The following is a 26,880-nucleotide window of genomic DNA, read 5'->3' as shown; positions in this document are numbered from 1 at the left end:
AAAAGTATATTTTAAAAATGTATGTGCTTTTTTTGGGTTATGTCATTAAAAAATGCATGACTTACGACATTCTGACTGTCCAATAACAAGAGTGAAAAAATAGACTCCATCGAAAACAAAGAGATAATACTTTATTTGATATATATATATATTTTTTAATCTCACTCATACTTTCAAGTTATTGCAAGTGGCACAGGCTTTGCTCGCCACGCAGGCAAACCTAAAAGAAGTCTGAAAATCATGAGAAAGTGATTGTTCAAATGCAGCTCTGGAGGTGATTGATACAGTCGATGGACGCACTGGGGTTTGTTTGGCAATCGGCTTGGAGTGGATCCATTGGAGGAAAACGGCCGCGTCGCAGTGGAAGCGTGGACGGACGTTGCCGTTTTCACGTCGGGTCTTTTGTGAGCCGATTAAGTGTTGGTCAGCGGCGGCGAGAGCGACGTGCTGTCTGACGCCTCTTCTCTCTTCAAGATTAGGAATGCTTCGCGACTGATTCCCAGCAATTCTCTCAGTTCTTTGTTCTCCAGCTACAGAACCGAAACGTGACTTGGCTGTTATTTCCATTGGAGGAAAAAAATACTCATTGGCTTTCTGTATGTTTACCTCGAGCCTTTCAACCCTTTCTTCATCCTGACAGAGCCTCCCCTCATCCACCTCGATGGCTTTCCTCATCACGGACGCCATCTCGTTGATCTTGTCGGCATGTGCTTGGAGTTCCTGTGAAGGAGGAAGGTGAAAATGTGAGTCCGAGTCGGACGGGGCCCATTTCATCTCCGCTGACCGTTGTGTGCTGCTCCTTCAGTTGCGTCATAATGGTGGGGTTGTCCCTCTTCCGAGCCATGAGGAGCCTCAACCTCTGCTCCTTATATTTGTTCATGATGCGTGCCAGCGCAGACTGGTGTTTCTCCAGTGATGTCCGCAGCTCTGCACAAACGGATCGCAATGAGTTAAAAATGACAATACAATGTCATACTTTTTTTCCTTCCATGTCAACCTTTGTTTTCTAGCTGGAGAGCTCTGATTTGACGATTTTCCTGTTGGATACCCAGGATCAGACTGGATCGAGGTCGATGACGGGCAACCTGGTTGAGGGTGTCGATCTCCACTTGGTACTGGTAAATAAATATATATCTCGCTCAACAGGGATGATCTTAATCCAGTCATTATGTCCGCCTTACCTGCTTCATGGCATCCACCCGCTTGTTGAGGAATGTCATTTGTTCGATTAACAGCTCTGCGGCGTTGTCATGGTTGCGGAGTCGGTCCACCAATGATTTGGCATCGGCCAGGACTTTCTCCAAAGTACAATTCATGTCTGAAGAGAAACAAAACAGTAGATTGGTGCCCAAGAAGGGCACTTTTGTGGCCTCGCCGTTGCAATTGACATTTAAGTAAATAAGTGTTTTTATGTAATAATATCGACACGAGTCCGGTCTGCCCGCGATCTCAATTGAGGATACACTGTCAGACATTATTCCGTTTAGTACTTTAGATATAAAACAATATTTCACCACGTCTGTCAAAACATACTAACTGTTGTAGCTAAAAGTGCATATTAAAATCAGTCGGGGGAAAATAAAATCAAGTCAATAAGGACGCACTTATTCAGATATCATGAGAGGAAAAACATTCACGCTGCTCGCTGTACTGTACAGTATTCGCAGTTGCTAAAATGCTAAACTAATGGAAGCAGTTAGCGACACATAAACGAATAGATATAATAATAGATCGATTACAAAACAACACTAAATTGATAAAGGTCCTAACAAAGTGTAATAAACAAGATCGGGGTTACCTGGGGAGCTCAAAGTGCAAGACATTAGCCTTTAGCTCGACCGCTACTTCCTGTTGATATTTGAGCGTTAGCATTAGCTACAGCACAAACCGGTTGACCTAAATGGGTCACAAAAGGTGGCTCCCGGTTTTATTATAAGTGGTCACGTTCTAAACGGTAGCACGGTTTACAGACTTTGTTCGTTCTTGTAAAACGGCTCCGTGGAATGATTAACGGGGATCATAAACAAAAATACTGTCAAACGATATCGTCAAGTCTTCGGGTTTTGATGACATCAGGCAGGTCTCGCGGAATCTCGCGCGGTTACCGATACAATAAACAAAAAATAAAAAACGCGATGAGAAATGTTGCCAATTTATGGGAAATGAATGATTTTTTTATATTGCATTCTAACGTTGACATATTTTAGCACAATAAGATATATATTTTTTAAACGATAATGGTGAACCACAGGGTGGCAGCATTGAGTCGGACTAGCTTTTAAACGAAGAAGACAGTAAAACATGGCGGATAGGCTAACGCAGTTACAAGATGCTGTCAATTCGGTATGCTATTGCTCAATTTTTACGCAAAGTTTCAACGCGGGCGTGGTTTTGAAAACATGTTTTAATAACTTATGTGCTTGTGTTCCTAGCTTGCAGATCAGTTTTGTAACGCTATCGGGGTTCTGCAACAGTGTGCCCCGCCTGCTTCCTTCAGTAATATTCAGACATCGATCAACAATGAACAGCCTGCAAACCAAACTGAAGGTGCTCCATTAACAGCTTCCCACACGATGTTCTACTTGTCTGTGCATTGTGATAACAGAGGATAATTTTTAAAAGGCCACTTTGAGTGGACTGCATACCAGTAACTGGTGTTTCTTTACAGTAAAGTATAATCAAATATGGGGCGCAAAAGTTACAATTATTCAGAAAAGTACACGTTTCTGTTAAAAAAAACAGTAATGACAGTGTCTACATAACTCTAGCACCACGGCGAACCTTACATGATTGCCAAAGACATCATTTTTAGATTTTGAGTTCATCTCAAACCCAATTTTGCTTTGATCAAACAATGACTTGTCATTTTCATTTAGAATATGCACAGCTGTTTGCGGCCCTCATTGCCAGGACGGCCAGAGATGTGGACGTCCTCATCGACTCTTTGCCCAGCGAGGAGTCCACGGCAGCTCTGCAGGTCAGTCAGTGGTTGTACACCCCACTCCAGGCGTTTCACGTGACACCAACAACATCATATGTGAAATCAGGTACAGAGAGACAAAATGGAGGGGCATTTTGCACACATGTCGATGTCCAGTCGTCAAATAACAGCTTCTTTTTGGGAGCGTACACCCGACGCTATTCTCTTACTCGCCATCAGGCCGCCAGTCTGCGACAACTAGAGGAGGAGAATCACGAGGCCGCCGCCCGTCTCAGAGAGGTGGTCACCCGAGGCGACATGCTGCTGGAGAAGATCCAGAGCGCCTTGGCTGACATTGCCCAGTCTCAGCTGCGCACCCGAAACGGCGCACCCGCACAGACTTTGCCTGGCGAATCGTGACCTGCCGGGGGCGTCAGGTGACAAAAAAAGCCACGTTTGATCACTTCACACAGGTCGGATAACTCATACTATGTTTACTCAAGGGGAAAAACGTTTTTTTAAACTTTATTTTGTAAGTATTTATGACCGAACTGATTCAAGTGGGTAATTTTGTTTAATAAACGTTCATAAAAAACGTTTTTGTTGATCCAAAAATGTTCCTGTAGTTTGTAACAAAGTAAAAGGAGGATATTTATTGTTATCATGGGCTCACGAGCAATGCTTTCCTCTCAGGAAAAAAGAAATAGGAAGTGGCTTTTTTTTCTGGTTGTCTACATTTCCTAATTTTAGATTCTATAAGCAGTTCATAAATAGCAGTGGGAAAATGTCTCGTTGAAAAAGGAGAAGAGTGATGCAGATCATGTTTGGGGTACCTTCCTTCAAGAACAGCAAATTGAAGTCAACCCAGAGGCCCCAGACTTGAATGGCTCCAAAATTAAAAATAGAAGCCACGTCATAGCTTAGTGAGCAATGTTGACGTTGAGACTTATTTTAAAAACCCTGTGCGGAGCACCACACCCGGAATAAAAAGTGTCAACGATTACGCCTACACCCCTTCACCCGTGCATACTGACATCATGACTTTTTCTTTCAAAAAAAAAAAGAATGGAATCAGCCAAATATGCAGACTCTCCCTCAAGCCATTAATACCATAGCGTCCTTCGTGACGTCACGTTTTTCATTTATAAACCTGCGTCGCAAATCCAAAAATGACCTTTTATTGTCCTTAATTTCAACGTCACTTGAATAATAAAACTATTTTAAATGGAAATGCGTCATTAGAAACACAGTTCTACGTCGGAAAATGCAATTATGATCCGGGAATAAGGATGAAACAAGACAAAAATGCTTAGAAACAGTGACTTCTTTCTTTAGCGAAAAGCAGTCGAGTAAAGGTGCTTCCAAACGAAGAGGCGGATTCCAAACTCCCTATTGGCTGACAATCTTCTCATTGCAAACAAATCCTACCCGCGTGATTGGCTGCCAACACTTTCTCCAACGTTGATTGGCCCGTGTTGACGTCACTCTTAAGCTACGCCATTGCGTAACTGGAGCGAATGATGAGCCTGACGGTCTTTGGAAAACTGAAGGCACCTTTTCACATTTTTCATCAATAAGACACGCAAACCGCTATACGCAGACACCAACTTAGGGTCCATGAAGAGAGTTTATTTTTTTTTAGTCATTTAATGTTCGCTTTTCCGTCTGCGGCAGAAGAAATGAGCCATGTTTTGTTTTTGATATCAGCTCTGTTTCACTGTGTAGCTCCATAGAGGTTCCCCGTTAGCTTGATAAGTGCAGCCTACAAGGTTTTCTGCCTACATTTTAGGCAGAAAAGACGCTTTGGATTGATCTATTTTTGTTTTTTCCTTCACTCAAGCGGGGGGCTCTTGCCCAGCCAATAATTGACTCTGGAGCAGGACACGGAGGTAGGTGGAGATTATGTTACATATATTAAAAACAAAAAACAAATAAGTACTGGCTATTTTGACTCAGGTTTGCTAATGGATCCTGTTCGCCGGGCGTCAATGGAATACAGCAAGAATGAGATCACCTTTAAAATAATATACATATTTGTCTTTTCAAAATAAAATTAGCGGCCTCAATATCAGTGGTGAGCTACATTTTGTTTAGATCTTGTGGGCTAAAAGTAGACATAACGTTTGACTTGATTTGTTTTTCATGCTTTCTTCAATCCCTCCTTACCTCAAATGCACTTTTTATTCAACATCCAACCACAATGTGTTCTGTTATATTTCTTTCAATCCTCAATTTTCTTTCCTGGCTTATTTTTCTCTCTCTCACTTCTATACTGAAAACAAAGCACTTTTATTTGGTCCTTCTTTCCTTGTGTACCTATTCTGGCATCCCTCCTTCCAAGACTTAAATCTTCTTCATCTGAGCTCTTTCCTTCCCATTGGAAACTGCACTTTTCTTATACTTTCACCCCATTTTTTGGTTGCAATAAGCACAATTACAAAATTTATTCTGATGTCAATAACAACAACAATAATAATTTATGATGGGAAAAAAACAGATTTTTATCAACATTGGCAGTATTTTCCATTGACAAAGCCTTGTACATCAATACTGTAGAATGACAAATTTGTGTCTATTTCTTGCATCATGTGAGCTTTTAATTGGATTTTTTATGAGTTTATGTCTTTGCGAATGAAATGGATTGCCATTTTGAATACTTTTTCATCCTTTTTTATTTTATTTATTTATTTATTTTTTTGAGTCGTGTGCGTGTGTGCTTGTGTGTGTGTGTGTGTAGCCCATTCCTGTCGTGGCTGTCATGACTGGACTCTTTCATTCAGGGATGGAAAGTTTCCTGGCAGGTCTTTTTTTCAAGTCCTTTTAAGGGTGGAGCATGTGAATGTGTCTGCCTGTGTCTGGAATACGTACGCTACGGACACACGCGGCACAGCAAACGTCATGTCCAAAATAGTATTTTAGGGGAGGGTTACGTTCAAGGTAAAGCAGCACAACATCCATCCACACTTACACAGTAGTAACTTCTCTATTCCAGTCTCACATTTTTTCCTCCACTTTTGAAGTGAAATCAGGAAGTTTGTTGTTTTTGTGAGTGGGTCTAGACCAAACATGGCCGCCCTGTCTCCGGCCAGCAGAGACATTCTTCTTTTCTTGTCTTTAATCTGGGTATAATCGAATCGAGACCACGCCTACTTTTCTACTCCCGACAAAAAGCTTTGACCGCTGTCCCATACGAAGGGTGTACGCCCGCTTCCTCTTTCACCGGATTGTTGATTCCCGATCATCCGTGGCCGCCAAGTACATCTCTTGTCATCTCTTTGTGGGTTTCCGACAGGAGAGCACGGCCATGACAGGAGGGACTGCCGCCGCCCTCCCCATGAGCAACCACACCCGAGAGCGGGTCACCGTGGCCAAACTGACGCTGGAGAACTTCTACAGCACGCTGCTCACCCAACACGAGGAGCGTGAGATGAGGTCAGCCATCACCCCCAAAATATTTCCCATCAAATGTATGAAAAATATGACACTTCATAGATAGGATGACTATTGTTTCTTTGTTGCTAGGCAGAAAAAGCTGGAGAAGGCCATGGATGATGAGGGTTTACTCGATGACGAGGTAAAACTCACTTTGCAAACTTTGGCTCGGATTAGCCCTCATGAGTTTCGCAGGAAAGAAAGAAAGAAGCAAAGAAACAAAAGACAGGAGCTGCTGTAAAGGCAGCCACTCTGGCGGCGCCATCTTCAAGTCAAAACAACAACAAAAACTACATAACAAATAATGGGACACAATCTTAATTCAATTTTAAGCACTCGCCGCGCCCTCTTTGTCGTATGAAGCAGTTCAAGATGAAAGAGGAAAGGATCAAAACGTCCTTTTCACCAGTGGATCAGGGACGTCATGGTGGAATGTGCACGTCTGCTACAAGCTAAATGTTGAAAGGGAACACCAAGCTATAGCATCCATTGACAAATAGATACTGTCTCACATCTCCTGTCCCACCTACTGTAAATCCGCTTCAATTCCAAGCGGCGACAGTTCCGCATACGATTTTGACGTTGATGTATTTTTATTTTTCTGTTGACGCGGCAGAAAGTGATGCGGCGTTCCCAGCACGCTCGCAAGGAGACGGAATTTTTGAGACTGAAGAGGACGCGATTGGGCTTGGATGACTTTGAGTCGCTTAAAGTGATCGGACGCGGCGCTTTTGGAGAGGTGAGCTGGAGAAATGATTATTTGCGCTTTTTTTTTGGTGGGGGGGGGGGCGGAACATTCCGCTGACTTCTCCCGACAGGTGCGACTGGTGCAGAAAAAGGACACCGGGCACATTTACGCCATGAAGATTTTGCGAAAAGCAGACATGTTGGAGAAAGAACAGGTAACACGTTTTTCCAGCTAGTCAGAAGGCTTCATAAGTTGCCGTTTGTTTGTCAATCCCGCGCAGGTCGCTCATATCCGTGCCGAGAGGGATATTCTGGTGGAGGCGGACGGCGCGTGGGTGGTCAAGATGTTTTACAGCTTCCAGGATAAGAGGAACCTTTACCTTATTATGGAATTTTTGCCTGGAGGTGCGCGCCAGAAAAATCTTCCATGATGAATTCATGAATAAAACCTCACCAATGGCCACTTTTTCGCTAGGTGACATGATGACGCTTCTGATGAAGAAGGACACTTTGTCGGAAGAGGCCACCCAGTTCTATATCGCCGAGACGGTCCTGGCCATTGACTCCATCCACCAACTGGGCTTCATCCACCGAGATATCAAACCGGACAATCTGCTGCTGGACTCCAGGGTGACGAGTCCGGCATCTGCGTCATCCGAGATCTCGTTCTGCTACAAGTTTGCACTCGTGTCGCCTTGACGTTGTTTATTTTTCTCTTGTCGTTCCAGGGCCACGTGAAGCTGTCTGACTTTGGTTTATGCACCGGACTGAAAAAAGCCCACCGAACGGAATTTTACCGAAACTTGACCCACAATCCGCCCAGTGACTTTTGTGAGAACCATAACTTCTCTTTTCCATCCAACTGATGTCAGGTGGCGCCTATGGGGTCTTATCGGTCCATTTTTTTTGTCCCCCCCGCAGCCTTTCAAAACATGAACTCCAAACGGAAAGCAGAAACCTGGAAGAAGAACAGAAGACAGTTGGTACGTACATACTACTAATGATGTGGGACATGAATACATTGAAGATATGATTACTTGAGTTTGCATCCTGATGGAGCAGCGCCCTCTGCGGGTCACTTAGTAAAGTACAGAGATGCTCAAACCTTTACAGAAATGTAGTTACATTTGATATTGTATTATTATTTGTTGCATTTTGTATTTATTTTTTGTTTTTGTTTTTTGTATATTTATTTAGTGGTTTGTTTTTTATTTATTTGTATTTTTATGTGTTTATTTGTAATGTCTTATTTGTATTTTATTTGTTGTTTTTTACTTGTATTTATTTTTTATTTGTTTATCTATTTATGATTTCTTTTTTTTTTTTCATCTTTATTGAGTGTTTTGTTTTTTATTTTTTTGTATTTTGCATGTTTTATTTGTAATGTGTTATTTTTATTTATTTTATTTGTATTGTTTTTTATTTTTATGTGTTTTATTTCATTTGTATTTTAGTTTATTTATTTATTTTCTCTATTTTAGTACTGTATTTCTATGTTTTTATTGCTGTATTTTTTTAGGCATATTCCACAGTGGGCACGCCAGACTACATCGCCCCCGAAGTCTTCTTGCAGACGGGCTACAACAAGCTTTGCGACTGGTGGTCCCTGGGGGTCATCATGTATGAGATGTTGATAGGTGAGCGCGTACGTTTTGTCCACATTGAACAAAAAAAAAACCCCACAAAAACGATGGATCGCGTGAAAATGATGACGTTTGTTTCAGGCTATCCGCCATTTTGCTCGGAGACGCCGCAGGAGACGTACAGGAAAGTCATGAACTGGAAGGAGACCCTGGTTTTTCCACCCGAAGTGCCCATCTCCGAGAGAGCCAAGGACATGATCCTGCGGTACGTGCCGGCTTGAAATCATGAAGCAAAGTCCATATGCAGGAACAATGATGTAGTTTTATTTATTTATTCATTTATCTATCTATCAAGCAATCTAACTATCCAGCTATCTATATCCATCAAGCCGTCGAGCTAGCCATCTAGCTATCTACCTTGCTATCTAGCTAGTTAGGTATCTATCTATCTAGCTCTAAATGTAATTTCTTTTAATTGTATTGTATTTTTGTGCTTCAGGTATTGCACAGATGCTGAGAACAGAGTTGGGGCGGGCAGCGTGGAGGAGATCAAAGGTCATCAGTTTTTTGAGCCGGTAGACTGGGAGCATATTCGGTACTTTGTGTTTTTGTTTGTAGACCCCCCACCCTCCACTTTCGCAGGCCTCTTTCTGATCAATAATCCACTTTCCAACAGAGAACGCCCCGCCGCCATTTCCATTGAGATCAAGAGCATCGACGACACTTCCAATTTTGACGAGTTCCCAGAGTCCGACATCCTCCAACCAGGTTTTGAAACCTTGCTATTGAAGTAGTTGAGTGCTGCTCGTCATCCTTCAAACGCTTCTCTTTTCATTCCAGCCAACGCCACAGAACCAGACTTCAAGTCCAAGGATTGGGTCTTCCTCAACTATACTTACAAACGCTTTGAGGGTCTGACTCAACGAGGAACCATTCCCACGTATATGAAGCCGGGGAAGGCTTGAAATCCTCCAACAGGGAGTATGACAAAAAAGACAGTCACGGGTGGAACAGGGTCCGGGGGGCCCTCGGAGGCCCCCCGCTGGTGCTGAAGGCCGAACCATCCCTCCCGTGCCCTCATTCAGTCTCCTGCAAATTCTTACCTCTCCAAAGTCTCCACACTGGTCGTCGTCAAAACTGGCTCAAATGCAAAACGAGTACTTGCTGCTGAACGCGCGCCGCCGTCGCGCTTTGGAAGCTTTCAGCATGATAATCAATTGAACAAAATGTTAATTTAGGATTGTGCGTTTGTGCACTAAGGCAGATAGTTCGTTTTTTCAGGAATAGCCGTTGCTACAGTCGATCACATTTTCAGGGTACGGAGTGCAGGAAAGGGTACAATGAATCAATATTAAAAAATACCGAAAATGTTATTCTAAAATAAGGATGATATTGTTTTAGAAATATGGGTGGAAAATATCCTTTTTTCCCCCTGAAATGTTTTGTCATTGTTCATTTTGATGCAAAGTAGGTCTACTGAAGTGAGAGGAGCATTTTTTTGTTATTTGGCAAACCAAAACACTCTTTAAAAGCCCATTCTTTGCAAGGATGCCATTTGAGGAAATTGGATTTTGGATTCCTATTGACAACATCTCAGGAAATGTTTTTTTTTTCATATAAATACTTTGAATCCAACTAAGATATGGTTCAGGAATTGGGATTGTAGTATTAAGTGTCACAGGGTGAATTGAGTCGGCTTGTAGCTTTAAGGAACTTGGAATTTCAAACCGTTATATTATTATGATCACCTTAAAATGCAACAAGTCATGCTGGAATCTTCCTTGTGCTTCATTAGCTGAGCCCACCAGATAGAAAACGTCAGGTCCGTCCGTCACTTCCATTTTGCGCGCTTTATTATCTCAAACACCCCAACACACTTACTTTTCAATTTGAATCACATGAAACCCAGTCAAACGCATCCTTCTTTGAAGTGCCTTTGTATGTATCTCGCTAAATAATATTGTATCAATGTTATTCCCATAGAATCGGAAAGGCATGTTGAGAAAAGTCCATGACGCTGGATTTAAAAATTGATCAAAGGGAACAGCGGATGAGTAAATAAATTTAAAAAAAGAAGCAAGAAATCAGATGAAAGGGCGGTTTGATTTTGGGACATGACAGTATTTCTATGGCCTCGATAAGAAAGAGATTGTCATAAAATGATGTGTCGTTAAAGCAAACAGTCGACAAGGAAGTCTCGTGATGATGCGCTCGAATCAGAACACAAGGGAGGGAATCACCTCATTTTATTCGTGTCATTTTAGCACGACGTGCCGCCTCAGAAAAGCTTTTATTAATTTGCGGAAATTAAACTGCATTTACTTCTACTCCAACTCGCGTAAAGAAAAAAAAGCTAGCAAAGATCATCACATTTTGCGATGCGGCCATAAATCCAAATGTAGCACGCATTTGATACACGTAACTTCAAACTTCCTTGGCTACAATCACAGCAACAATTTGTTTCAGGAAACCTCCAGAGAGCGTCACAAATCACTCGGGGAAAGAAATGACAGGAAGACACGGCGGATGTCCCCGTTTTCGCCACACCGTGGTGTTGTTGCTTAGAAAGACTATAGGATATCGTCTACTCCGGGGGTGCTCATGACGTCGATCGCGATCTACTGGTCGATCGCGGCGTGACAGTGAAAAAAAAAACATTTGTCAGCCTATCAAACGTCCCGTCACGTGATTGACATATAGGACAACCATTCAGATGACAACTAAATTTTGACCTTTAGGTCGCCGCGCATGCGTAAACAACGGCACTAAGTGCAGCAAAATTTACAAGCTAGTCAGCGAATTACCTCCGATTTTAAGACCTTGCTAAAACATATGGCTATCAAGATGAGTGAGAAAGCTGGACCAAGTAAGAAGGCACAAACATATTACTTTCATAAGGAATGGGAGGTGGACTTTTTTTTCACGTCATTTTCAAAATGCGTATTGCCGTGCGTGCAGGCAGCCGTCTTGAATTACCATTGCATAATCCACCAACAATGCTCAACACGAGGAAACGTGCTACCTCCTTGACTGCATTATTCGGCTGCGCTTCTTTCTACGAGTCAGCCTTTTCCTACATGAAGATCATGAAGTCCAAATAGCGTTCCACCATGACTGATGAACATTTGGAAATGTTTGGTGCTTGAGGCTGGCTTTCAGCAGCTTCTATCCGGACTGCGCATCCATGGCTGATTCAATTCAGTGCAAGTCATCAAAGTAAACTCAGGTAATTACAAATAATGTTCATAGTTATTTATTATGTTATGCATATGTAGTTATGATGTGTGTTGTGCAATATTGGCTTATTCAGTTATGTAAGGTACATCAACATACATTGTACATACAAAGAATCCTGAATACATTTGAAAATAATTGTTTTGCATTTTTGTAGTGGGTAGATCATTTTGACTCGGTTGTTTTTATAAGTAGCTCGTATGCTGAAAAAGTGTGAGCACCCATGGACTCGACTCATTCTGTTGAAATGTGTACTTTGCGTATAGTATGTTTTAGTGTTACAGTAAAGTCTCGTTATATCGATATTCAAGGGAGCCCGAAAAAATATTGATATAACCGGGACTATTGATATATCCGATATCGATATAACGAGACTTTACTGTATTTATTAGTTCTATGTCTCTGGATCAAAACTTGTCGTTTTAACCCCCTTTGAATCTCACCATGAAACATTTTCAAACCCAGTTACGTATTATTATTTAAATAAACTCACAATTGGCTCCAAAAGACAATATTTTCACGGCTCAACAGTGAGGAAATAACACTTAAATTATACAATAGTTAAGAAAATGTATGGGGATATCCTGTCGGGAAAGTTATTGTGGTGAATGGGTAAAAAAAACGACCTAGGGGAGTACAAATGGTCATACATTGTAATATTATCACAAGTAAAGGACCAAACTAAATACAAGTAGTCATCACCATAAAGTCAGGACATTATTGGTGGCCTATGTATGATGACTTGTTCGTATGCTGTCTCTTGTAGTCTAGTGAAAAGAGGTCACGGCGGGAAATGTTAGTAATATATTCACATGGTAACTTTTTATGTCAATAACATGACAACATGAATATAAAAGAAAAACAATCAACCAAACTCGTGTAGTGCGTTGAATTTCTTATGCGAAATGTCCTAATAAATTGGTTATTAAAAAAATACAATGATTGATGAAAATATGACATCATCGTTAGCAGGTATTGTTGACATTTTTATGGACGATACTGGATTCGAAGTCTTTCCATGATCGATCAGGTCTTTTTTTTTTTTTTTTTTTTTCTTATATGTGAGGGTCACGGTCACTTGTCTGTCACTGTGACTAATATTGCATTTAGCAAAATCCATCAGACTTGATCCATGTTAGGGGCCTGCCATTTTGGCAATTGTTGTCGACTGAAAATGACGTCATTCTGTTCCGTCTCAGGTAACAACAAATCAGGGACAACTTTCTGGGCGTGGTCACGTGACGTTAGGAAGTTTGTATTGTTTTGCGTGACAGTATAATTGTATTTTTATCGTTGACTTTTACGTGTTAAAATAAGTACTTAATTGACCCATCATTTTATTTGACTAAAACAATGCCCACAAAAACAATGTAATCAACATTTTCCATTTCGTTTGTTTTGCAAAAAAATGTTAACCTCAAGGATAAAAAAAGTATGCAGATGACCTTTGAATGCATTTTTAAGAGAAATATATTTTAAGGTATGCTAACCAATTTGCTTTGCCGACATTTTGTATAAAACTAGTATTTAGAAATTAGTGTTTCCTATCCAGTATGACTTGTGTTTCGTGTTGTTGTATCTGTACGACACTGCCGTACAATAATATGCCCTCATCATGTAAGCAAAATTTTATAAACTCAATTTGTACTCACGTTTCCAACAAAAAAACGACCATTATTATATTTCTTGTGGATGTTGTCACTAATATTGTGTCCGATAAATGCATAACAATGAGTCAATGTACGTCATACAGCACGTGCCTGGCCAGCCTTGAATTGAACCAGGAATCGGAGTTTTTGGCTCCACAGTGGCATTCTCCCTTGGTGAGTCATATCATTTTTTTGTCGTGTACGTTTCACTTTTTTGCAGGCCTCGAGGGGGGTGTAAATCAAATTGCGTGACCTAAATTGAAGTGAAGACCCGAGACTTGCTAAATACTAGTCGAAATAACTTGACATGCATTCTCATCAACCGCCGTCAATAAACACATTATGATGACGACGACGATGATGAGCGGGTGTGTTTTCCACTCGCGAACGTGACGCTGCGGTACTTTCTCCGGGCGCCCTTCCCTTTAAATGGGTTAACGAGTCAAAGTTATACAAGTTATATCATATATAGGTCAACACGTGCCGGGCTGGCACGTGCAGTCGGCGTTCTTACGTAAAGTCTCGTTCAAAGGTCTCAAATTACACGATGTAGGTGAGCCACAAAGATCGTCTAACGAAGCTTGAACAACCGCTCTATTTTGTTTCCTTTCATCCCTCTTTCAAAATCCAGACCTCACCATTTCCAGAAATTCGCAATTATAGACCCCCCTCAATATTCTTATAAACATACATATTTGATTTTAATATGCTACAGTTTATCGAGGTATGAGTATTCTGGACAATGTGTGGAAGTGACAAACTTTTTTTAAAGGAAAGAGATAGGAATAGAAAACGATTGTGATAGAAATACGGAAATATGGCCAGACAGGGGGAAACGAGATGCATTAAAGGTTGAAGGAACCACTGAAAAAAAATGAATGGACGATGGAGGAGAAGGAGAAGGAAAAGCACGATTTTTGACCATAGATATATATGACAGAGTGATACCCCTTCATCGGAGAGGCTGCTTTCGATGAAGCCCTCGAGGTCCGTGGGGTATCAATTTCCTCAAATTAATTTGTATAGCTCAAATACATTCAAACGCGTCAATTATTAGCCTTAACCATCACAGAAATGTACCATTTGAGTTAAAAAATAAACAAAAACGTGACTATATTACGCTTTTGGTGCATTTAAGACACGTCGCATTAAAAATATAAACACACCACATAAAAATATTAAAACGTTTACTTGTGGAATGATATGACATTATGAAATAATTTTAGAGGCGTACAAATGTAAAATCGTGTTAAAGTATGAAGTGAATGACACCGCTGTGACGTCGTCAAGCCCGGATGAATGAAGGCGGAAATGAAGAAAAAACAACACACGGCTGTCTCGTCCGTCACGTTTCTGGCCCTTCGACCTCACTCGCACACTACTCCGCCTCCTTTGTTTAAAAAAAAACGCACACTCGCTCGAAAGAGTGGGAGGGGACGACAAAAATGAAGTCAATTATACAAGTCGCCGGCTTTTGGCGGCTCCCTCTTCTCTCGCTCGGCTCCTCCACTTGCGCCGCGGTGCACCGTAAAACATTCACCCGGACATTGGCTCCTCTCGCTCGGCCATGTCGGACGGAGGCTCCGGGGGGACCGCGGACCACCTGGCAGGTAAGTGGGTACCCCGACGTCTCCGAACATAATGAACATTAGCGAAGTAATTTATCATGTATGTTATTTTAAACACTTCGGCATAGGTTTTACTGATAAAGTATCGCCATTTAAGACGGAAATCAGACACATTTGACGGGTATTTTGGAGAGCGTGAAACTTAGTTGTGTTGAACGTCATGGGGGAAAAATATACATGTAAACATTTTAATGTGTTAATTGTATTTGGGAGCCCTTTTGTCAAAGCTATCCGAGTTAAAACAAATGCGAAAAAAGCGCCCGGTGTCAGCTGGTGTATTTGCCCATTCATTATTGTGTAGGCCAAGGTTGTCTCCGTGTCGCATTCCCGTACCCTCGGACGTTTGAAATCGCTTAAAAGTGCATCTGAACTCCCATCTTGCGTTTCACAGTCTGCCATCAACGCATCAGAGACAAATTTAAACATGGAATCCTGTGTAATTATCTATGTCATATAAACCAACCACTTCAAGATATTTTGTAAAAAGAAAAATAAACAAGAATATAAAACAGCGGGAAATGCTGGCAATATAAAGATGCCGATTTTCGTTCTATTGATAGGAAATAAACAGACGTGGTACTTTGGTCGCTTTGCCATTTGAAACTACAACCATGTATAATTTGCTAGGTGTAGATTGGAATGTGTCCGATTTCCCAATAGCCAGGCAACGCACCGTCCTGTTGGGAGGGCGGGGGGGGGGGGTCTTTCTTGTCCAACATAGCTCACGTCGGCACGTGAGTGTAACCATGACGACATGACGTCTTTCATAGATGTCTCAATATGATAAAACTACCAGTGACGAATCTTTTCTTATTTGTACTTGTATGTTTTTATACCTTGATTTAACTGAACACGAGGGGCTTAAGTTGGTCACGTGCGGGCACGAGGAAAAGTGGGTCAGTAGATCAGTGGCGCGGAAATTCTCCATTTACGCCAACAGAGGGAGACAATAACAAGAATATTTTTCAAAACGTCGCGAAAACCGAAAGAAACATACGTATTTCGTAATGTCTGCAAAAAACACGATGAGTTGTAAGAAGTATTTAATGATAAGTTAAGTCTCTATGTTGCATAAATGTGGCAGTCAAATAAATCAAATAATTCAATTAAAATATTAGTCTACTTGTAGATTTGTTTGTCTCACATACTTAAAGTGCTTCACATAGAATAAAGCCGTGCACAAAAAAAAAATACATTTTACAGTTAATATAATTACTCCCACAAAGAAGCAAATAAATAAAAGTTCTGATCTTACTAGTTTGTCAACCCACTGCCACCACAGACAACATAAAAAATAATTTCCTATTTATAAAGACACAATAAAAACTATGCTTTTTAGTAAGTAGCCCATTTTAAAATGTTTTGGCAGTTTCTTTTTTTCCATCCGAGTATTTTTTTAATGCTTTCCAAAGGCTTTTGAGTGCACTCTTTAGCCAGCCGCAGACTATCGAGTCGATGTGATCTTTTTTTTGCGTGACATTTTTCACACATAGAAAGGCTTTGCTTGTCCAGAAATAACCCGAAGGCTGCCTTTCGTCGAAGGACGCACGCACGTCAGTGGTTCTCTTCCTAGAAGTTAACAGCAGCTGTGAACATGGGGGCAGTCATAAAATGCAGTGGGATGTACCATGTTCTTGTTTTGACTACATGATCAGACATTGCTTTCATTCTAAGCTTAATTGTCCTTTTTTTCACCCCAGATTATAAATGGCTTTGTTGCACGGTGACTAATATTGTTAACGCAGCAAAAAAAGTGTGTATATATAAAATCATCCCTCAAGCACGGTTGGTGTTTTCTACCCTCTCATGTTGTGGTCAAGGCATCACTCCCGACGCGACTACTGTTCCCGATGGCACGTTTGCGCCTGGCTCGCCTACCGTTCACGGGAAACGATGACGCGGAGGCCGCTGTGTGTGTGTGTGTGTGTGGGGGGTGCAACATTGTGAGCGTGTGACGGCATGGCGGGCGGAAGAGAGCGGGCCAAGCCATCTCCCACGTTCCTCTCTTTTGCGTCACGGATGACCCACTCGGAAAGGATTAATGAGAAACATGTCAATAGTCGTGAGCAAAAGTGAAAAGAATCTGCGCTGAATATCTTGAAGGTCTTATTTACCTTGGTGCAAGGTGGCGTTATCGGTGGAATAAATATCCCTTACAAAAAAAGAAGTGAATATGGGTGGTGACGGTCAAATTTTCCATCACTCCCATTGACATTTCTTTGTCGAGTAGGTCAGCATTACAGTGTGATATAAGCTTCAAGTAAAACGATAGCCCAAATCCAAAATGACCTTTTAGACACCTTCTGCATCGATGCTAAGTTGAGGGGAGCAAGCGCCACAAGTTTGTGCGTGACGAGGTTACAAACTCTGACAAACGTCTCGAGTTGGGATTTGAACTACGTGTCCCAAGTTTTGCTGTTGCCGTCAACGTCAAAACATTTTTCTGCCCGAATTTAACTCATTTGTTGCCAGATGTGCAAATGTCCCAGGGTTTTATTCATTTTCACTCCAATTGCAGGACCCGCAGAATATTACGTTTAGAGACTATATCAATATTCAATTCCGCATAAAAAAACTTGAGACTCATTTGTTTCATCAGAATAAAAGGTTAATTCCTAAATGATATGGATCTGGAGTTATCTGCGTTTGAAATGAGTGTGACTGTCCAAAATACAATTCCAGAGGCCACAGCTAGCGCTTGATCGGCACCCAAACAAGAAAAAACAAAACTCGAACGAAATGAAATGTATTATTTTTATTAAATTCATAAATGGCAACGATTGAGTTAGATACAAGGTGATGTTTGTGTAGGTTTGAGAAATCCGACAATTATTTTTGGCATAGCGCAAGTCAGCACGGACAAACATTTCACAACCAAACATTTTTGTCACACCAAAGTGCTCAACTATCATGTGTGTATTTGTGTTTATTTGCGTTGACCAGGTGGCAAGGTGGAGAAGAACGACGGTCTGAACCAAGCCAGCGTGTTGCTGCCTGCCGCCGAGCTGCCGAGGAAGCGCAAAGGTGATGCGGAGGACGCGTCGGATCCCTTCGTGCAGTAAGACAAAACAAAATCGCGCACGGCGGTCAATCATTCATCGGACCGGTCGGTGCACTGAAAATGTACTCTTGATCCTTTGAACAGCCAAGGTCTGGACTTTCAAATGGATGAAGACCTCAGCAGGTACACTCCGATCTATTTGGGGGTCATTCCGAAAGAAATCAATCAAGGTATTCCTCGAATTGTAGTTCACAAGTGATTTTGTTTTCTGTTTTACAGATCAGAAGATGATCAGCAAGCCAAAATGAAATGCTTCCGGTATGTTTCCTTTCAAATTCCCTTTTTCAAAATGACATTTTTTTTGGGCGATGGCAAACTCTGAGATTCGATTCGCAGTTAATAGTCTCACACGGGAGAAATTCAACATTTCACAGGAGCAAAGTGCTGAAAGGAAAAGAAGAAGTAGAAAAACAAAATACAGGAGCTGCTGTCAAGGCAGCCAATCTCGCGACGCCATCTTGAAGTTAAAACAGCAAAATAACAAAAATGACAACACAAAGACACAGACCCTAATTTTAGAAATAGGGACTGGAGGTCGTGGTTGTAAGTATGGTTGGTCGTAAGTCGAGCTGGTCGTAAGTTGGATGTTACCTGTAACTAAATACCAAATAATGTGTCGATACAAAAGACACGCAGTCATGCAATATTCAGCACTTTGTGCACCCTCTTTGTCGTATGAAGCAGTTCTAGATGAAAGAGGAGAGGATCAAAGCGTCCTTTTCACCAGTGGCTCAGTGACATCATGGTGAGAAATGTTCACGTCTGCAACAAGCTAAATGTTGAAAGCAAACATATAGCACCCATTGACTAAAAGAGGTGTCTCGCATCTAAATCCGCTTCAATTCCAAGCTGTGACCGTTCCACATCCGCATCGGTGCTGATGCTCCTTTTCTCATGGCGCCATCTTGGACTTCTTTAAATATGGGAAAAATATGAATTAAGAAAAGAGGCTCAGTATGTCATGTGTTTTTTTTTTTTGACAAAATACACACATCTGACTTTGGGTCTCGGTTCACTTCAACTTATTGGCAGAATGCTGCCACCAGAGGGTGCCCTTGCTTCGCATGAAATGAGAAACCAAAACAAAGTCGCCATGATTAGAAAGGCAAAAAAAGCTAAGTGTGCCCCGCGTCTGTGTGTGCCAGGCAACCTCACCGGCAGATTGAGAAGCGGCGGAGAGACAAAATGAACAACCTCATCGACGAGTTAGCCGCCATGATCCCCGCCTGTCAGCCAATGGCGCGCAAATTGGACAAACTGACTGTGCTGCGGAAGGCCGTGCAGCACCTAAAAGCCCTTCAAGGTAAGCCCACGCCGCTAAATAGTTTTTCTGGGCGCTTTGGATTCAATTTGTGATTTCTTTCCAGCCGGCTCTGGCAGCGCCTTCGCTAATGCCGCCTGTAAGCCTTCAATCATCCCTCATGATGACCTCAGACACCTTTTGCTCAGGGTGGGTGGCGCAACTCGCCGACTTTGTCTTTTTTATAATCAAATAATAATCGTCTAATCCTGATTTTTTTTTTTTTTTTTTTTCTGCCCATTTTAGGTTGCGGACGGTTTCCTGTTAGTTGTGAGTTGTGACCGAGCGAAAATGTTGTTTATCTCGGAATCCGTCTCCAAGATCCTCAGCTTTAGCAGGGTGTGTGCCCATTTGGCCACTCGGGTGGCGTAAGCAAACACCGGAGGCATCCATTAGGCTTTTCACTTGATTGATTAATTTTTTATAGTGCAAAAAAATATCACTTGAAAATCTATTCACTGGAGGAAAATAACATTGTATATTTATTTTCGATATTTAATGCACACAATTAGTTTGTTTTTAATAGTGTTGTACAATTGACCTGCTCTATCATTACGTGTTTATCCAGTTTACGCTGTAAAATAGTTTCTAGACTTGGAGTGGATAATATTTGTTTACTTTGATTATAATGCAAAGTGCTGTTTTGGTTTTCGAACTAGTCTCTGGAACGGATTATGGTCGAAAACTGAGATATCACTGTACATCAACTGTAAAGTGACCATGAGAGTTTTGAAAGGCACTTCTAAATTAGTATGGTTATTATTATTATACAATACCACAATCCGACACCCTGATGAGCTCTTGTCCACTCTAGTAACCACCGTCCCTGAAAATAATAATATTCTGAAAGATATTTTAAAAAACAATTTAACTCATCGACTGGCAGACGAGACTAAAAAATTATGATGATGATTATTATTATTATTTTTTTGTGTGTGTCGGCAGGTGGAGTTGACTGGCCAAAGTCTGTTTGACTTCATCCACCCCAAAGACATCAGCAAGGTGAAGGAGCAGCTATCGTCGCCCGAGCTCAACCCGCACCAGCGCCTCATCGACGCAGCCAGTGAGTGTGTTGCCATGACGACCAGTCCAATCCACTCAATATAAACGTTTTTTTTTTTTTTTTTTTTTTTTGTGTATTGGTGTGGCGGGGGTATAGCTGGCGTCCCCGTCCACGCGGACTCCCCCGTCACGCCGTCTCACTTGTCCACGGGAGCCCGACGCTCCTTCTTCTGCCGGATGAAGCGCAACCGGGGGGAGGCAAAGCACAAGGACAAGCGCATACTGCCCACCGCTTCCAAGAAAGGTTGGTCAACGCACACGATATAAGCAGAGTCGGTTCAACTTTTGGGTTTTCTTGTGAGGGCTGCTGATAAAAGCATTGGTCGGACCTCCGACAAGGGGGCAGCATTCGTAAGTTGCAATAAAAAAAAGTCCCGGCCGGCCCCGTGTCTTAGTGTGGAATCGGATGATCATTGCAAGTTGCAAAGTTTCCTCGACAAAATGAAGCTGTTGTTGTCAAACACGGAACAGCACGGTGACCCTGGAAAATGGAACCTCTTGCTCTCATTCCCACCGTGGCATTTAACCAACTCGTTTGAATAGCAGCCGGCAAGACCATAAACAAAATTGCGCATCCGCGGGAAAGAACACTCGTTGTTTGCTCCATCAATGTCAAAGTAAAGGTCCCAACTGAACAATTAGTCGACGCGAGCGATGACCGTAAAGAAAGCATGAATGCCGACTCGCCATAAATACACTTTATACAATGGAGACCGCGTTTATGAAACAGAATATACTCAGGAAGTAGGTCAGCTTTTCTCGCATAAAATATAAGCACAAAAAGAGACGAGAGAACTCAACGACAGGACATAGTCGACTATCACACTAATTGGCCACTGAGGAGGAGAAACGGCGACGCCTAGCGGGTAGATATCGAAACTGCAATCCTCAATCTTCAAACGATGTTTTTCAACCGACTCCTTTTTTTTAATACATAATTACACATTTCCTTTCAAAACTCTATACGACACTTTACAGTCACAGATTATTTTTCTGCGGGTGAGCAGCGGCAGCCACACGCACTAGCGTTCACTCAACCTGGAAGTAACATAAATACAAATAAAACCAAGTAAATGAACTGATGGAGAAATAATTAAATAAATAGTAAATACATAAATAAATACATAAAAATAATGATAATACATGAATAAACAAATAAAAACAAAAGGTTACAATAAATGAAAAAAATAATAAATGGATGGAGAGATAAATAAATACAAATAAAAATCTTGACTTTGATTTTAAATAGGTAAATACGTATATTAAATACTACTACTAATACAATAATAATAATATGACCCCTGGTAATAAAAATATGGAATACAACAAGCTGGCATTTACAGTGATTGTCAATGTTGAAATGCAAAAGCTGTTTTATTGGATGTATTTATTTTATATGCATTTTGTTGACATTATCATATCTTAAAATCTTTGTTTTTTTATCAATATTTTTGAATATAACGATGATTCTTCGTTTAAAAGTGAGGACCACAAATGGTACACGGGCTCCCTCTAGTGGTAACCAAAATAATAGCATAATTGTATACGTATTGTGCATCATGTTTTCCCTTCAATGCATTTCATCATTTCGAAATGATCAAGCTTCTACGTGTATAATTTTGTCAACCCGTTGAGATATTATGTCTTCCTGTTTGTTACTTTTAAAAATCCACAAAATAGTCCGAAGCCCTTTTGGAAAAAGGGATGATGATGACGATGATGATGTTGAAAATGTGTGTGGGCAGACTCCAGCAGATACTGTACCCTCCACTGCTCCGGCTACATGCGCAGCTGGCCCAGGAGCGACCTGGACTCCGAGACGGACGGCGAGAAGGTCGCCACGGGCCTCACCTGCCTGGTGACTATGTGCCGCGTGCAGGCCCACGCGGGCCAGCAGCCCCCCAAAGACGTCAAAGTCAAGCCCACCAAGTTTGTGACTCGCTGTGCCATCGACGGCAAGTTCACTTTTGTCGAGCAACAGTGAGTTGGCGCTCCGTTCTTTTCTCACATTCTCCTTCAATGTTTTCACCAGCCTCGCTTCTCAAATACAAAACGCACTCAAGCAAACTACCTTTTTAAAACCATTGTTGATGTTTTATTTCTTTTTATTTTTATTTTCCTTGACAGAGCGACCACAGTCATTGGTTATCTCCCGCAAGAAATTTTGGGGACTTCGTGTTACGAGTACTTCCACCAGGATGACCTGCAGCACCTTGCAGAAAAACACAGGCAAGGTGATTGATCATGGCGGATTCCATAAGAAACGTGATGTTGACTTTTAGGATGCAATACAAATGCAATGTAGTGTAAAAAAAACCTTAGACTCTCTTCTTTCATCAGAAAAAAAAGTTAATTCCTAAGTGATATGGGTCAGGAGTTATATGAGCTTGAAATGGGGGCAGTTGTACAAAATACAAGACATAGATGTTGACATTGTGCTTTAACAACAGCTGAAGTAGCTGGCTACCTAGCTGACTTCCTGGCTGGATTTGTATTTGCTGTCTATTTGCAGTCTATTAGCTATCTGGATAACTAGATAGCTAGGTATTAGATATCTAGCCAGCTGTCTATTAGCTAGCTATTAGCTAGCTAGCTTTCTATCTGAGTTATTTTTTGGGTTGAGTGAACGCTGCTGGCGCGTGTGGCTACCATTGCTCACCCACAGAAAGAAAAAAACTCACATTGTAACTGTAAAGTGACCTTGAGAGTTTTGAAAGACGCTTATAAATGAAACAAACAAAAAGGGAAATGCTGCTCCCTTGTGGAAGGAAAAAAAACATTGCCAGAGGGCTGGCCAGCGATTTATCGGCACCCAAGCAGTGAATGAGTTAATAGAAATGCTGATTGAAGTCAAGGTAAAATTCCAATATTGACATCTCATCGGCCGGTTATTTTTTGCACTCACTCATCACATTTCCTGATTCATCAGTGTGACAGCGGGGCCAACCTGAACACATTTTTTTGACGCTGTCCTTTGTGCTTTGCAGTTTTGCGCAGCAAAGAGAAGCTGGAGACAAAATGCTACAAGTTCAAAACCAAATATGGTCCCTACGTTTCACTCCAAAGTCAGTGGTTTAGTTTCACCAACCCGTGGACCAAAGAAGTCGAGTTTGTCGTCTCTTCTAATCGGGTTGTCTCGTAAGTACTCAATTCACATTTTGACAGATTATTTGATTGATTGATTGATTGATTGATTTTTAAAATTGTTTTTCATCAGTAGGGGGCCCAGTCATACAAAAGATGATGAGGCGGGCAGCTCCAAAGGACCTCACGGTAATTAACCTTACATCATCCATCTATCTCAGCTGTCTTTGGGCTGTAGGCGGGGGCCACCCTGAACTGGTTGCTAGCCAATCGCAAGGGACACATAAATGAACATCGAACCACACTCCCGCCTTGGGACAATTTAAAGTCTGCTTTCAGCCTGCTATTAATGTTTTTTGGAATGTGGGGGGGAAACCGGAATACCCGGAGAAAACCCACCTAGGCACGGGAAGAACATGTTAACGTCATACAGGTAGACCAAACCCTGCATCTCGCCGTGCCCCCCCAAATGACATCTTATTTTCCATACAATGTCCTTTTTATCTCCAATTCATCTGAAGTGTTTGTTTATGTATGTATTTGTTTGTTTATATAGATTTATTTATTTATTTATTTATAGGTTTGTTTATTCATTCAAGTAATGAAAGAACTTCCGGGTTGAGTGAATGCTGGCGCATGTGGCTGCCGCGGCTCACCCGCAGAAAAAATATCCTGCAACTGTAAAGTGTCCTTGAGCGTTTTGAAAGGCGCTTAGAAATGACATGAAATGTATTCTTCTTCTTCTTCTTCTTATTATTATTATAATTTTATGTGTATTTTTTGTCGTAATTGTGACTTGTTGTCCCCCAGAAGAATCCAAGCAGTTGGCCCTTATTCCAGGCCTCACCAGCAACGTGGGCAAAATGATCTACGCGGGCAGCATTGGCACTCAAATCGCCAATGAACTCGTGGATTCCTGCAGGTACTTCCTCCTCAAAGCACTTTTTTCTTGGGATGGATGAAACCAAAAATCATCAAAATATGTCTTGCAATTTCTTTGTCAACAGGGTCAACTCATCTCCATCACCCAGCGCCGTGCCCAGTCCCTTCGGTGCGGCCCACAACGTCCCAGAATCTCCGCAAGCAAGCAGAAGCGTGAGATTATTTATGACGACCATGCGTCTACTCCTCATTTTTGTATTGCAGGTTTTGCTTTAAAATGGATTTTTTTTGCAGCTGTCAAGCCAAGAGGAGGAAGCGGGAAGTTCATCAGAGTCCAAGACTGAAGCAGTCGCTAGCGCGTCGGAAAGTACAGGTACTGTGTCATCCCAGTCGCTCGTCAGAGGCGGGAAGAAAGAGAAACCCCAATCAATACATACATAAAAAAAAAAGACTTCTCCGTATAATATGTGATCATGTTGAAAAGTGACTTGTGATATAATGTGTGTCAAGAGAATTGGTCTATTGTGACCTTCCCATGGTGAAACCAATGAGAGCCATTTAGCAAAGAAAAATGCCATTTATTATCACGTCAAATAGAAATACAATGGGAAAAAAAACATCTAAATTGTTAAAAGTAGAAAATAGCTTGAAAATGGATAATAGAAAATAATGGTATCATAAATAATAATAATAATACATTTCATTCAAAAGCGCCTTACAGTCACAGGCAGTATAGATTTTTCTGTGGGTGAGCAGCGGCAGCTACAGGCGCCGGCTAGATGGCTAATAGATAGCAAATAGATAGCTAGTTAGGTAGCCAGCTAGATAGCCAGTTAGCAAATAGATATGTAGCAAGGTAGCCATCTAGATAGCTAGCTAGATTGCGAGATTTGCTAGCTAATAGCTAATAAGTAACTAACAGATAGCTTGCTAGCTAATAGATAGCCAGCTAAGTAGCCAAAATAAATAAAAATTCTAAAATAGTGATAAATGCAAAAGCTAAAAATATATATGTTAAATATATTAAAATGAGTGATAATAAAATCTAAAATGTATTAAAAGTTGAGAACTATGGTAAATAATAAACAACAACTAATATATAGCAGGTGATAATGAAATGTTTATAGCTAGCTATCTGTCTTCAGTATCTAGCGATCTAGCGATCTAGCTAGCTATAATACATTATGTATAATAGCTAGCTAGCTAGCTATGTCTACAGTATCTGGCTATCTAGCGATCTAGATAGCTAGCTAGCTATAGCGTATTATGTATAATAGCTAGCTAGCTATAGCATATTTATAATGTATAAACTATTTTAAATAAGCAAACAGACATAATTTTGCACTACTGTGAATATTAACTATGCTACGATGTCCTTTGGACTCCAGGAAGACATGAAGGACATTTCCGTTCTTTGTCGCTCGGAAAATTCATGATGAATTTTGGAATAATGCAAATGAATGAGACGGGTGGGGCATGCTCAGGTTGGCCTTATTGTCCAGAGAGGGAAGGTTAAAATGTGGCTGTGTATTTTTACGTGTCCCAGGGGAAGCGTCCCAGCAGGACTTGGACAGCATTCTGGTGCCGGGCCTGAGCACTTTTAGCAGCGATGAAGCGGCCATGGCGGTTATCATGAGCTTACTAGAGACGGACGTAAACATGGGACAGTCGGGGGACTTTGACGATTTACAATGGCCTTTCTGAGGACCTCAAATGTCCACTGAAGGACAAAACCAGACTACTGTTGAGGTCTTTTTTTGAAAGGAAACGGCACTTGAAGTCAATCTGTCTTCCGCTAGGATTAAAAGGCAGATTTGTTTTGGTTTTTGATTGACGATGGAACTGAATGTTGACTGAGGACCTGCAGTGCCGGCCGGCCGCTACATGAAAAACTTTGCTTTTTTGTGGCCGTGGCCAAAAGTATTTTTCTTTCCACGTACGTCATTTTTCATTGAAGACCACGCATTGTGCAAACATGGACACCGTTCTTCAGGCCTTAATTTTCAGCCTAGCCGCCATCTTTCCCCAGTCACTGCAAGCCAATTAAATTCAGGCCCTTAAAACAAAATGGCTGACCCAAAAGACTTGAAATTGTATTTAGTCGGACAATGTTTACTGAGCGGTTTTTGTCCCGGGCAAATTGTGCAGACGCCGATTGAAAAGGCAGAAAATCTGTTGTCTTCAATGTGACTTTCCACTTATTTAAATAGCGTCGTCGAATGTCCCGCTACCACAAAAGCCTTTTGTGAAGTCACGCGTAGGCCTCGCTCAAAACTTGTTGTGAGAATATGCAACATGGTTCCATGCACAGCTTTTTATTTGTATTTTTTTAACCCTCTTTCATCCTGCTCATGCAAA

At 41.4% G+C, this 26,880-nt stretch overlaps 4 protein-coding genes across 11 annotated transcripts; 3 read left to right on the top strand and 1 right to left on the bottom strand.

Annotated features, from left to right (window-relative positions):
* Window positions 1-109: 109 nt before the first annotated feature.
* Window positions 110-2,092, bottom strand: fgfr1op2 (FGFR1 oncogene partner 2). Its single transcript, XM_088989133.1, has 6 exons — window positions 1,799-2,092; window positions 1,182-1,318; window positions 998-1,115; window positions 785-927; window positions 607-720; window positions 110-530 (listed from the first exon to the last, which is right to left on the bottom strand). The coding sequence occupies exons 1-6, from the start codon at window positions 1,821-1,823 to the stop codon at window positions 414-416; spliced, it is 654 nt and encodes a 217-aa protein (XP_088845259.1). The 5' UTR covers window positions 1,824-2,092; the 3' UTR covers window positions 110-413.
* On the top strand, window positions 1,017-6,303 carry med21 (mediator complex subunit 21). Of its 3 annotated transcripts, XR_016113721.1 has the most exons (6): window positions 2,287-2,343; window positions 2,433-2,547; window positions 2,877-2,977; window positions 3,161-3,357; window positions 4,761-4,809; window positions 6,213-6,303. XR_016113721.1 is itself a non-coding variant. In XM_088989140.1 (4 exons), exons 1-4 carry the CDS (start codon window positions 1,074-1,076, stop codon window positions 3,338-3,340), a joined length of 441 nt encoding a protein of 146 aa, XP_088845266.1. In that variant the 5' UTR covers window positions 1,017-1,073; the 3' UTR covers window positions 3,341-3,581. The 3 variants fall into 3 exon arrangements, 2 of the variants coding, with proteins under 2 accessions (XP_088845266.1, XP_088845267.1); XM_088989140.1 differs by lacking the exons at window positions 2,287-2,343; window positions 4,761-4,809; window positions 6,213-6,303 and adding an exon at window positions 1,017-1,118 and having other exon boundaries at window positions 3,161-3,581; XM_088989141.1 differs by lacking the exons at window positions 4,761-4,809; window positions 6,213-6,303 and having other exon boundaries at window positions 2,259-2,343; window positions 3,161-3,581.
* On the top strand, window positions 6,220-12,813 carry stk38l (serine/threonine kinase 38 like). 2 transcript variants are annotated; one of them, XM_088989104.1, is made up of 13 exons: window positions 6,220-6,352; window positions 6,443-6,494; window positions 6,969-7,091; window positions 7,171-7,254; window positions 7,321-7,444; window positions 7,515-7,669; window positions 7,768-7,870; window positions 7,961-8,022; window positions 8,559-8,676; window positions 8,764-8,887; window positions 9,122-9,217; window positions 9,299-9,390; window positions 9,463-12,813. In XM_088989104.1, the coding sequence occupies exons 1-13, from the start codon at window positions 6,225-6,227 to the stop codon at window positions 9,585-9,587; spliced, it is 1,386 nt and encodes a 461-aa protein (XP_088845230.1). In that variant the 5' UTR covers window positions 6,220-6,224; the 3' UTR covers window positions 9,588-12,813. The 2 variants fall into 2 exon arrangements, with proteins under 2 accessions (XP_088845230.1, XP_088845228.1); XM_088989102.1 differs by having other exon boundaries at window positions 7,958-8,022.
* Window positions 11,714-26,230, top strand: LOC148881483 (basic helix-loop-helix ARNT-like protein 2). 5 transcript variants are annotated; one of them, XM_088989076.1, is made up of 18 exons: window positions 11,714-11,848; window positions 13,610-13,679; window positions 18,077-18,191; window positions 18,279-18,317; window positions 18,414-18,452; window positions 19,340-19,497; window positions 19,562-19,644; window positions 19,741-19,833; window positions 20,440-20,557; window positions 20,654-20,800; window positions 22,302-22,536; window positions 22,684-22,790; window positions 23,544-23,694; window positions 23,774-23,829; window positions 24,451-24,562; window positions 24,648-24,735; window positions 24,817-24,895; window positions 26,069-26,230. In XM_088989076.1, exons 4-18 carry the CDS (start codon window positions 18,298-18,300, stop codon window positions 26,224-26,226), a joined length of 1,644 nt encoding a protein of 547 aa, XP_088845202.1. In that variant the 5' UTR covers window positions 11,714-11,848; window positions 13,610-13,679; window positions 18,077-18,191; window positions 18,279-18,297; the 3' UTR covers window positions 26,227-26,230. The 5 variants fall into 5 exon arrangements, with proteins under 5 accessions (XP_088845202.1, XP_088845198.1, XP_088845201.1 ...); XM_088989072.1 differs by lacking the exons at window positions 11,714-11,848; window positions 13,610-13,679 and adding an exon at window positions 14,808-15,115; XM_088989075.1 differs by lacking the exons at window positions 11,714-11,848; window positions 13,610-13,679 and adding an exon at window positions 14,898-15,115 and having other exon boundaries at window positions 23,777-23,829; window positions 24,454-24,562.
* Window positions 26,231-26,880: the final 650 nt, after the last annotated feature.

The sequence above is a fragment of the Hippocampus bargibanti genome, linkage group LG22 (genome assembly GCF_051943395.1).
Source record: "Hippocampus bargibanti isolate YZ-2025 linkage group LG22, ASM5194339v1, whole genome shotgun sequence".
NCBI classification, from domain to species: domain Eukaryota; kingdom Metazoa; phylum Chordata; class Actinopteri; order Syngnathiformes; family Syngnathidae; genus Hippocampus; species Hippocampus bargibanti.
This window is presented reverse-complemented; position numbering and strand designations above follow the sequence as displayed.